Source organism: Echinops telfairi, unplaced genomic scaffold (genome assembly GCF_000313985.2).
Source record: "Echinops telfairi isolate 266 unplaced genomic scaffold, ASM31398v2 ScPeMD7_23;HRSCAF=83, whole genome shotgun sequence".
Lineage (NCBI taxonomy): Eukaryota > Metazoa > Chordata > Mammalia > Afrosoricida > Tenrecidae > Echinops > Echinops telfairi.
In genome coordinates, this window is record NW_022103920.1 from 16,009,854 (window position 1) to 16,022,158 (window position 12,305).

The following is a 12,305-nucleotide window of genomic DNA, read 5'->3' on the forward strand; positions in this document are numbered from 1 at the left end:
CCGACCCACCATGTTTGGTTGCCAGCCCTCCACATTCACACATCTGTCGATGCACCACCAGAAGTCATCTTCGGACTCTCCTTTCCAGGCAAAGACAGGAAACCCTGAGAAAAAGGAACAAAGAAAAACTCTGTAAGCCTGAAAAGAGAGCCGGCCGAAACTTTGGCAGGAAGATCCTGGCTACCCTCAAAGCCAAACTCTCAGTCTGCTGCCCTCCTTGGGCAGTTAACTTTCTTCACCGATCACCACTGCTTCAACCCCTTTTTCCTTCCCTTTGCCCCCAGAGGAGACTATCAAAAGGGACACGAATATGAGGGAGTGATAAAAACCTCTCTAAAAGGGTGGGTGGGGAGGGAGGAGAAGAAACCAGAAATAAATATTCCTTGACTCAAACGTCAACTCTCATTTCCCAACCACCTCTGAATTCTTTCCTGCTTCTTCACTCTAGTTCCCCCATCTGCTGTGCCTGGAACACCCCCAAAATCACTTCCACCAGTCCTGTGCCCACCCAAGTGTCACATCTGTAATGACATCTGATTAAGCCAGTCGGAAGTGATCACTCAAGGAATCAGAACTTTTAGAAGCCACTTGTCTGTGTACTGAATATAGCTGTGACATTTCTGATACACATCGTATTGGCATTGTTTATGTCTGTGTCATCTCTCTATAATATCAGAGTCTGAGGGCAAAAAGATTCTAATTTGTCTTTATATCTTAGGTCAATAAAGATTTATTTTTTAAAATGTGTACATGTCACTGGCTTTACATTTAATATCAGTTCATTTTTCTATACATATATCACACATGAGCAATTTAAAAAAAATAAGTGGATGTGAGTGGGAGACTAGAATGCTAGCAGGGCACATGTGCGCTGCAGGTGGCCTGGCCCTTCTCCAGTGCTCCAATGCAAATGTGGGTACCCGCCTCTGTGCCGCGCTGCCAGAGAGAAGGCAAGGCGTTGGCAGAGTCCAAATGTCTCTGTGTCTCTTGTCCTTTCACTGTGATTGTTCATTCACCTGCCAGATCAAGTCCCCTCTACTGCTGAAGCAGAAACACCCAACAGCAAATGAGGGCACGGAGCTTACTGGGAAACTAGCAGGGCCACAAAGCTACAGCCCTGCAGCACTTTCTCCTCTAGTTTGGGTCACCGTAGACCGTGAGAAGTGGACAGTGGTGCTCTAACATGAGCGAGCCCAGTCAAGGCATGAACTGATCATGGACTCAGACATGGGCAAGGTATGTACCAACTGCATGACAACAGTCAATGAGGTCACATTTGATGGGAGACACCCAGGAGAGAGCAGTCTCATCAAAGGCTGGGATCGATTTCTTTCCTGACAGCTTTTGCTGTCGGCCTTCTTTGAAGATTTCATATGGGAATGCTGAAACTCTCCAGGGACTTACTTTAGCCACACCATGCACCCCAGGCCTGGTGCTTACCACTTTCTGCCAGAGCAGCAGCCACCTCATTAAGGGTGGAATAGATGTTGCAGGCCGCCCAGCGGCACTGCGCTCCCAGAGCGCCTAGGGTTTCCATGAGCACCTGGATGGGAAAGAAAGCAAGGGTGAGCAAGGCTGGGGCAAATTCTGGTCAAAGACGCTTCGTTTATGTAGTCAACAACTTCAGGCAAGGAGAAGGCCCACGGGGGATAACCTGGGCCACGGGTTCTCCCACTGCTCTGAAGAACTTGGGAACTTGCCTTCAGAAGGAGGGTTGGGAGCAGGCAGGTTCCAGCTGATGGCTACATTTTGTTTCTTACTTAAGGTAATGTATTGTGCTTACCCAAAAGACTGTTACATTTTGCTAAAACATTTTGTAAAACTGTTGGGCTACAGTTCTATTTCTGCATAGGCTCCAGATTGCTGTAAGAGATGCTCCCATCTTAGGCAAGGAAGCCCAATAATCTATAAAATCAACAGTATTTCTCTTGAGCCGTCAAAGAGTCAAGGTTGCGACTGACATCAAGAAGATAAAAACTCTTCAGAGATCTGTGAGTTAGGCCTGCTGGCTTTTAGGGCACCAACAGGAATAAAGGCAGGTTGGTGGGGACTGAACTAGCTGGTTTAACCTGGCTTCAAATCATGACCGCTTAGAAGGAAAAGCACTGGGCTCTGGTGAGAAAGAACGGTAGATGCACACCTCAAGACTAGAAAGAGCTCCACGGCTAGGGGACAGGCAGGAAGGAAGTCACTAAGGAGGGTAATTATTTCCACAACAGCGGGGTGCTAGGAGACCTTGTCTCCCTACAGTACGGAATGTGATCATGTTGGAAAATGAATATGAATGACTTCTACAATCAGGAAAACAAAACGATTAAAAAGAAAAGGCTGTTGTGATTTTTTTTGTTTTGTTTTTTAAAGGAAGAAGAAAAAAAGGTGGGGGTGGGAGCATTAAAATTGATGTTAATTTTGAATAATCCATTCAGAGAAGGCTAGAGAAGCCACCGGGAAGAGGAGGGGCCCTTCACTGAGTTGGGTTAAAAGCAAACTCGATAGGATCTAGCAACGTGAGACCCTATTTTCAGCCACTGCACTGAAGCCTCCTTGTCCTGATGGAGTTGGCTCGACAGTATTTCTGTCCGGATTCATTCGTTTGTAGTTCCACAAAGAGAGAGCTTTTCAATTTGCTATATTAATTTTGGATAATCAAGGACCTCTTTTCCTCAGAGAACATGTAACCCAGAAAAGCCGCCTAATGACGAGGCTAACTGTAGGGGTCTGTGTCTTGAGCAATCTCTTCGGTCTCTAGTTAAAAACTGGGCCAAGGAGTGCCATGCATTACATGCAGTAGGAGAAACCCTCTTCTGAAAGTTGGCCTTGCTGGACAGGTGGCCTGGATGTTATAAATCCCGCAGTAGAGTCTAGAAAGCACCACTTTTCCCAGAGAGATCATGATCATTGGCAATTCAATGAATTAGATGTATGACCTTCCTGATGCTGTATCACAAGTTCCACATGTGGCCCATTCAGGATGCTGTCTAAGCAGTGTTGATGGCTCCACATAGGTGCTTTTGGAAACTGTAGGCTCGTTTCCTTGGAGTGTGTGTGTGGTTTGGTCACAGGAGTTGGGAAAGCTACCGGGAGTCAGTGGGCAGGGACAGGGAGGGAGGCATTTTGAATGTGCTAGGACAGGCTCTTGTCATGCAAAATGGTGCCACATCTCGTGCGATTTTCCAGTGTGCCGATGTCCCAGTGCAAGTTCAACATGGGTTAAATACCTATTCATCACGCTCTGGGTGGAGACTCTTACTCCACTTTACATATGAGAAAAGTAGAGTTTGGTAGTTTCGAAACAAAGTAAGAACAGTTTTTCTTGGAATGCAACAACTGGGTAAATCTTGAGAGAAAAACTCAGCCTTTTTGTTGCTGTTGCCCTTTTTAGGAGACTGTAATGAGACAAGGCGGCTCAGAGGCACCGGAACCGAGGCCACATCTCTAACCAGTTGCATTCTCACTCAGATGCGGCTGCAAATAAACACTACCGGAATCTGGCTACCCGGTAGCGGTGCGCCTCAGCTCTGCACACTGAAATAGCGTTTTATTATAGACTGCTTCCTTCTCATTCCCTTGTTTTTCAAACTAGTATTCTGTGGCGGTTTTTAAAAAGCGTCCTAGAAAAACAAGAGACACTGATAATAAACGGCAATACTAATTGTTTTTAAAAAGACGATGAGTATACATACACGTGAGATCTGAATTTCATTTCAGGATCACACAAGTGCACTCCAGAATGGCTTTGTTTGTTTGTTTTTAATAAAATGAGGCACAGAATCTGAGAGTCGCTGATGTGAGTCGTTCATTGTGACCCTGGCCCCTTGTCAGTGTCACCCAGTTCTGCCCAGTGAGACAGGTCAGCTTGTCCCAGAGGACTTCTGGGAAAGGAGAGACAGAGAAGTGGTCCTCTTCCTCTTCATTGGTGTGTGGTGGCTGGAAGGCCGTGGGCAGCTTGAGGATGAAGGAAGGACTCTAAGGTGGCAACTGTGAGCGTCACAGGAGCCGAGACTGGGGCCTGGAAGTCCAGTGCCACCGCACGTCGAGCTGTATGCGCAGCTGCATGACGTACACATGCACTGTGTCTGCACAAGCCAGGCCGACTCCCATTGCCTTCCTTTCCGTTTGGGTCAGCAGGAAAGCCTTATGGTAATTTATTTTTTTAAAATACTTTGTAATTTAGGTAGAGGTTTACATTTCAGATAACCAATGTTGTGGTCAACAACGTAAACTCCTTATTCAACCTCCCGATAGTTTGCCTGCCCCTCCCCTATCCGATTAATCCAATTTTCTCTATGTGCAGCTGAGGGCAATGCAATTCAGAGCCCCCTCGTAGAAAGGACTGGAAAGGAAGATAAGGGGAAGCAGTGTACCATGATGGAGAAAACAGAAGGTCGGAGTGAAGTACACTGAAGTTCAAATATTTACTCTGTGACCTGGTGGCTGTATAATTTTTAAGCTCTGGGAGCCTCGGCGTCCTTGTTTGACTGGGGACAGGCAGGAATTCCTGTTTGGCATGGCCAGTGTGAGAACAAAGGCTTGTTAACTGGTCACCCAGTGCTGGGCGTGTGGTAAGCACTCGCCGCCGGGAGGTGGTTATTCCTTAGTTCCAGGGCGGGCAAGGGGAGAACTCACGGCAGTCTGAGCAGTGATGTGCGTGCAGCCCACGATCTTGGCTCCAGCCAGAGGCTTTTCTCCTTGCGCTCTCTTCCTCAGAGCCATCAGGGCAGGCATTTCTGGAAGGTCCAGCACAGACACAGCGGTATTAGGGAGGTGGGCAGTGGAGGGAAGAGGAGAAAAGGAAAAAACGTTTTCTCTGATAGATTAGCTTTCTCAGGGGTCCAGACATGGCCACCAGATTGTCCTTGTGGAGAGGGTTTGGGAGCCCTGGGGTGATGCAGCTGCCAGCTGAAAGGTTACCTTACCCCACAGACATCTCAGAAGAAGGGTCTAGAGATTTATGACTGAAAAATCCGCCACTGTAAATCCCATGGGGCACCGTTCTTCTCAGCCACACGTGGGGCCACACGCGCACACCCACTGGTTTCAGAGGGAGGTGCTCCAGGGCTGGGACTGCCCATCCTCTCTCCTCACCACAGGGGGTCCTCCTAGCCTCATCGGGGCTAGTTGTCCGCCTGCCCACCCCCACCCCCCAGCCCCCTGTGTTTCCCAAGCCTAGAGCTCTTTTGATTTAAGTATTCTTCATCATCACAGGGTGAGTTCGCTGGCTACCGGAACCCAGGAGATGAAAAGATTGCCGGCCACAGAGACCGGCAGATGGAGGAGGGCCGGGTGCGTGGCTGCTTTACCTTGTTCTGCAATTTCAATTTCTCTCCGTCCAAATTCCGCCTGTTTGATGTTCTTGACACAGAAGTCGCTGCTCCCCTTGGAGTTCTTTTGCTGCTTGTCTCTGGGGGACGTCTCATCGTCTGAGCTATCTGTGTAGGAAGCAGCTGAAGGACAGAATTAAAAACCCTTAGGGGAAAACAGGGCTTCCTCCAAGACGCCTCCTCCAGCCAGGTGCCACTGAGCGGGCCTTCGATGCAGACTGACCCTAGATGGCAGAGTAGACTGCACATCACACCCATGTGCTGTCCACATTTTCTGCCAAGGCAGCACAGACTGGGAGGGAGTCTCAGGCTACCTTTATCTTCCGGGCACACAGCAGGTCTTGGTGGTGGGCGAGGCGAGAGGGTAGGCTAGGCTAAAATTCCCAGTGCAGTGTCATGATTTCTGGAACCCCAGCTTCCCACCCCTGGCGCTGCTCAATTGCCTGACATAATTTGTGTCTTTTTGCAGTAATTGAACAGAGAAGACTGAAAAGAGAGGAGGCCATGGGAAAGTAATTAGGAACCACACAGAAGAGTGTTGTTTTCAGGCCGGCTCTAAGGGGGCTCTCCGACCTTGACAATGAAGGATTCAGCGTGCTCGCTGCTTGCTGACCTCCGAAGGCCCTGCGTTAAGCCCTGTGGACTCCTAGGGAAGCGGAGTCCCTGATGAAGGCTCGGCGGGGTGGAGATTTTGTGGTTTGCATAGGCTGTCGCTGGCAATCATTTGTTGGAAATGCTGAGGCAATTAATTCCCTCCCTTGATTTACACTCAAGTTTCTGAGGAACATGTCCTCCTGAGCAGCCCTTGATGTCTGGAGGGGCAGGGGGCTAGAAGGCCCTGCCCAGGAAAGATTATGTGGCTCCTGGTGGGACAAGCAATACTGCTATCATTTTTCAGGAGAAGGTCCCAGGCGCTCGGAGCTCCTAAGGTCTCTGGGGCTCTGATCTGCTTAGGTCCGGAGAACTAAGGCATTTCAAGGATTTCTTAGCCCTGGGTCTACCTCTGGGAGGCAAGTCTGACCTTGCCCAGTTAATCAGGCCACTGCAAAACCATCCAGCCAGCGGGGGCTTGGTAGCTCTCTCGGAGCTGGACAACTGCCCTGGAGCAAAGTCCCACCACGAGGCCCCAGGGAGGCATGGGAATTAATAAATTCCCAAAGAGACTTTTGTTCTTGAAAGAAGCTAATCTGTACAAAAAGTCTGTGCTGCTCCCTCCCAGAGGAGTGAGAGCTCAAAGCACCACCAGCCCAAGAACAGCTTCCTGGGCCCTCACCTGCCTCGTCAATGACACTCCGCAATTGTTAATGGGTTGTACTGGAGGCTCAGGGAGCCAGGCTGGCTTCTACTCCCCAAGAGAAGAGAGCGAAATCCTGACCCAAGTGGAGAATGTGATTACTTTTGAAGACCATGTTCACATTCAGAATATCTTGAAAATTCAAATCCTTGTCCAGAGACCTGATGTTCCCTGTGGTGGCTTCAGTAGCGGGGTTAAGTGTCCCAGGGTCTGAGGCTCTGGTTGAAGCCTCAGGCTGTGATTTGGGTGTATAAAGCAGAGGCAAGACCAGAACGTAGCTCAGAGGGTGGTTAAGTCATTCACTAACCATTGGGTTGTTCCTGGCATAGTCACTAGGAAGGCTGGGGGTGCAGGACTGAGATGAATGGTCCTGACCTTCCTAGAGCTTTCAGTCTAGTGGGTGGGTCAGACAGGAAGTAATTAATTAACAATAAACAGTAATTTACTGTAATTAATCACCCAGTTTAAAAGGTTTTCCCCAATAAGATTGTAATACATGCTATAACGCAGAAATCAGGATGCCATATGATTGTATAATAGAAAGATCCCATTTGTCTGAGTCCAACTGTTGAGAAGATTAAATAATAAGATTAAGTAAGCAAAGTGCTGGGCCTACGGTAATAGTCCTGATGATTATAGCTTCTTACACATATTTTTAATCCCACACCAAATACCACTTACCCTTAAGGGTTCTTACTTAGCTTTAGGGTTTTGAACAGGAAAGGAAAGACATACATATAATATCATTTAGCAATAGCAATGCTTCTTTTTTGGCCAACTCTGTCATCTCCTATTAATCTACCGAGGCAGCAGGTGGTTGGCTTGCGGCGATTAGAAAGGTTGAGGCTGAGTCCTACCTCTACCCAGAATAGCTCTCCGCTCCTATGCCTCTTCAGATTCTAAGGATGAGTCAGGGGAAGAAATAAAGAAAAAACCTCTTAAGAGAAGCACCCTATTTTTTGTCTCGAGTTGCTTTCCTTCTAACACAAAGAAAACGGGCATTTATATTGCTTCCCTATTCTAGATGTTGTTGGAGAAGTGCTGTTGGACTCTCCTAACTGCAACTGCTTTAAGAGTTAGTCATAGTACTTCAGCCAGTGTCTCCTTGAGTCAAAATGGATTTGTTTCCAAAGAATCCTTTCCAGAGGCCTGTTATCAGGTGGGAACTGGACGTATCCGTGGTCTAGCTTGTACTACCACTACCATGTGAATCCAACAAGAGTTTTATGTAAAGAAAGTGTGCATCATGAAAATAACCCAACCCAATGCTGCCCAAGCCCATAAGTCCAACATTAACCCATTAACCCAACACCAGTCCACAAAGTCCTCCACCTCACAAAACAGAGGCAATGATGCCGACTGCAGGAGGAAAGCTGAGTCAGTGAATGAACAAGCATCTCAGCACTGGCAGGGGTCTCCACACGGCTGCTCCAGCACCCAGGGCTGCATCGGGATAGGTCCATGTAGCTTCTCCTTGGGGATGTCTTGTAGGAAGTCAATCTTGCAAGCTGAAGCAGGGAACTGCTAAGGCAGCTGCACCCGGTGCGACCACCACAAAGCAAGAGACCCGAGAACTAGAAAGGCGAGGCTCACCACCCATTTATCCCTCCGCCTTTCAATTAGCCCCACATGTGATTATGGGCCAGGTTGGCACAATTAACTAACTCATCCACCTTTTCTAATTCTCTTCAGCTGCATTCACTTTTACCACTGGATTTAAGATAGCACATTTTTGAAGAGTTCAAATAGCATTAAAATTTTTTCCTAGGCAAATTTAAAGGACCCCTACCCAGAAGTGCATGGATGTTTGACTAGTGGTTTGTACCTGCTGGCGTAGTTGGAAGCCTAGAGTCATAGTTTAATTATAAGATAAAGGAATGAAAACCAGGGCAGTAACCCACTGAAGCACAGATCTGTGATCCCAGGGCCTAGCTTTATCTCTAATTGTCTAAGTGACCAATTTTCAATTTATCCAACTGTAAAACAGGGACTTTAAGAGACCCCACTGCCTCCCTCTCCCCTGCAGGCTCTTCCTTGCCCCCACTACCATCAGAAAATGATCTTATGAGTAAATACCAAATAAAGGTATTTTTGTCCTAGGTAGAAAAATAACATAAAGAACAATATCACTTTATGATAAGAGTGTCTCTTGCTTCAAGATCCCGCTACCCCCCCACCAAAACAGAAAAAATTCCCAGCCCCGAAACCTAACTTGTAGGGAGGACTGTTCATGCACAGGAGGAGCGTCAAAATGTTCGTGGAAAAATGGATTAAAAAAATAATGGGATTCTTCCACGGATTTTGTGAAGCCACTTGGTGAAGCCCCTCTGGGCATACACTCTATGGCTCAAGCCCAATTACCCTCTTCTCCCAGCAGTGTGAAGCTGTGGGTAATTGCGAGGAGAAGCAGCACTAAGGGTTCTAGCTGAATCTGTCAGGCATTCATTCCCCTTGGGCCCAACGGAGTCACTTGTGAAGGAGTTCACTGAGGGTTCCAGTACGGCTGGGGGCTGAGACAAGCACCATAAATAATTCGCTGGAGATCCATGAAGAGCTAAGTGAGCAACCAGAATGCAAACAAACACAACCCTGGATGCCTGGGAACATCTGAACCGGCTACTGCTTTACAGGAACCAATGATGAATGGAGGGACTTCGGTCTGCACGCCTCATCTTCCACTATTATATACCGCCTCCCAACATTTCCTCGCGGACAACTCACAGAAAATTATACTCTAATTTTGAAGAAAAGTCTCTTTCATTCTCTGCGTTGTTTTTATGCTTGTTTTTTGAGGGGGAGCGCAGGGGGCAGAGGGCAGGGACCTTGGGGCATGAGTCTTGGGAAGTTTGTTTTGAAAAAATAATTGCAGGGATGAATGAGGTCCTGGTCAGTCTGGGCCCCACTAGAATTGAGCCCTACTTCCCAAGGCACCCGCCAGCATCTCAGTTACGTTCTGTCCTTGGGTTGAAAATAGCCTCTCGGCTCTTTCGTGTCTGCCTGTGGTTCAAACTAGGACCCCGGTGGTGGTGGAGTGTGCTGTGGCATCAATGCTATAGAAGGCAGAGCACAGCCGCCTCGTTGGGTCCCCAAGGCTGTAAGCCCATGGGGATAGAGCACCAGGCCTTTTTTCTCGCGGAGCCACTAGTGGGCTCAAACTTCCAACCTTAGGTTCACAGCCAAGCACTTCAACCTTGCTCCACTGGGACTCCTTGACAGGTAGGGAGAGGTTTCGAAATGAAAGTATGGGAAAGCTGAGTACTAGGACGATTAAGAAGGGAGAGTAGGCCAGAGTCCACTTAAGCCTCTAAGTAACTTCAGGAAATGAAGCACTTAGAACAGAAAGGGAGCTGCCTTTGAAATGCCATAAGCCTTCTAGCTGCTTCACATACATAGGGTATTATCAGAGAGGTCACCCCGGGCACTAGCATAATAAGAATATCTCTGAACACTAGCATAATAAGAATATCTCTGAACACCCTTTGCTGGTATTTGTGTGCTGAGTGCTTCTATGTGTCAGCCACAGTTCTCGGTGCTGAGAAAGGAGCAGTGAACAAACAGAAAAGTCTCTCCCTCATGGATCTCACAGTCAAGCGAGAAGACAAAAATCAACTAGTAAAACATCTATCAGGTAAGCCTGAAGGTGATGGAGAAAAGAAAGGAGAAAAACTTGATGGGGAGTGAAGGACAGGGCCTTGGGAGTGTATCCAGATGGAGCCCAATGAGAAGGTGGTACTCGGGTGGGATGGGAAGAGGGCGGCCATCCATCCATGTCTCTATCCGAAGAGGGCATTCCAGGCCGAGGGAACAAGCACAAAGCCTTTGAAGCAGGCGAGTGCCTGGCATGTTTCAAACAACAGGTTTCAAAGAGCCTGATCTGGCTGGAGGGAAGCGAACAGTTGGGAGAGGGCGACTTGGGGAAATGGAGCAGATTTCAAAAATATAATGGTCCAGGGCCTTGTGGATTCTTGTAAGAACTTCGGCCTTTTCTCAGAGTGAGAATGCAAGTCTCCAGTGTTCACTGTTATAGTATTTAGGTTCTAAGGGACACTGAAAATTCTCACGGACATGCACTTGCAATCTTACAGTACTGATAAAGCTGTGAGTCAGCTCAATTCTTCCTGGCTTCTCATCTGCCGGGCGGCACGGAGGGCTCTCCATACCATCTCCTAGAACGTGCCTTTGCCATGAGCATGCTCAGCCGGGAAAGCTTTCCAGGTGCAGAAGTCAAACGTGGGCAAAATCCAGAAATTAGATGTCTCTCAATGCCAAGTCCCAAACTACAGGCAGTAGGCATTTTCATTTAGAGTTTGCTTAAATAGGCTACATCAAGGTTCTTGTGAAATAAATAAGTAAATGAAACAAAGCAACAGCGTGTGATATAGCTACTAAAGAAGCAACCATACGCCGAGGTTTCACTTTACAAGCAGTGAGTCAAGTTCTGGAGAATAACACTTCTTATCGGTTAGCTCATACAATATCTGGACTATGATGTCCATAGGCATAATATTTGTAAAAGGACACTAAACAATGCCAAATACAATTCTAACCAGTACCGGGAAAGAATGCCATAAAAACCAGGTACCTTCTTAAGAACCTTTCTTTAAATATATCTACGCCCCCCCCCAATTAAATAAAAAATACACATAAAGAATAGATGGAAAATATGTAATATTTAATGTGTATTTCTAGTAAAATATTTATTTAAATGAGGACACTTAACAATCTGGAATCGATCCAGATGAGGTGACCATGATGCGCTCCAAAATTAAACAACCCAAAGTGGTGATTTTATTTCTAAGCACAATCTTTATAAACTCCAGGGATTGTAAAAAGAATTTATCAAGAGCTACACACTAGACAGGGCAAAGAGCACCTGCAACGCTCCCGGAGGAGTCGGCGGCCTTTCGTCAGGGAAGTCACAGAGAGGCGAGTCTATAGGTCAGAGGAAAATCGAGTAATTGATCTTTAACTTCATTTCCATCTCCACGATGTTTTGACTCCAGACTCTCAAATGGACACATTAGGTTGACAATCTTTGACTCACCAATATAAATCAGTTTCATGTAGCTCAACCTACATGGTCCAACGTTGCAAAGGTGAAACCAGTCAATGTTCCCCAGTGAGCTTTTACCAGGCAACTAGGGCACCCTCAAAAACCAATGTCATCCAACCACGCTCTTCACATAGTATTCTTTAAGTACCCGTTCTGCACATGGGGGTTGGACAAGAAGACAGGTGTTGGTTCTCTCTGCACAAACATGTTAATTGGTATAAATCTTTTAAAAAATGTGCATAAATGCACAAAAATGCTATGTATGTTCTTTTCACAATTATCATAGTTTCAAAAGGTATACCAACCAGCTCATGAATTTTCAACCCTGGTTATGTCACCAGAATAAGTTAGCTACAAAATTTGATAACCTACAATAAAAACCCATAAGGATTTCTGTCGTGTGCTTTACATCATTCCCAGTTGGGGAGGGGAGGATGAGTAAAGAGAAATGTAATAACCATCTGTGCAACTAAAAGCTACCGTTCTCCAAGTAAGCTTTCTTCAACTCCACACAGCAAACACTGTAAGAACAGGTGTGCATAAGCAAATGTGGCGAAGAAAGCTGATGGTGCCTGGCTATCAAAAGATATAGCGTCTGGGGTCTTAAAGGGTTGAAAGTAAACAAGCAGCCATCTAG

The 12,305-nt window shown here is 46.9% G+C and overlaps 1 protein-coding gene across 6 annotated transcripts in view; it reads right to left on the reverse strand.

Moving 5' to 3' along the window:
* Window positions 1-12,305, reverse strand: part of AHCYL2 (adenosylhomocysteinase like 2) — a 50,206-nt gene that overhangs the window by 26,158 nt on the left and 11,743 nt on the right. For all 6 annotated transcript variants that reach the window (XM_045288697.1, XM_045288696.1, XM_004707810.3 and 3 more), the window contains exons 3-6: window positions 5,301-5,444; window positions 4,627-4,727; window positions 1,441-1,543; window positions 10-104 (exon numbers count right to left, since the gene is read on the reverse strand). In XM_045288697.1, coding sequence (XP_045144632.1) covers window positions 10-104; window positions 1,441-1,543; window positions 4,627-4,727; window positions 5,301-5,444 — 443 coding nt within the window. The remainder of the gene's footprint in view (window positions 1-9; window positions 105-1,440; window positions 1,544-4,626; window positions 4,728-5,300; window positions 5,445-12,305) is intronic.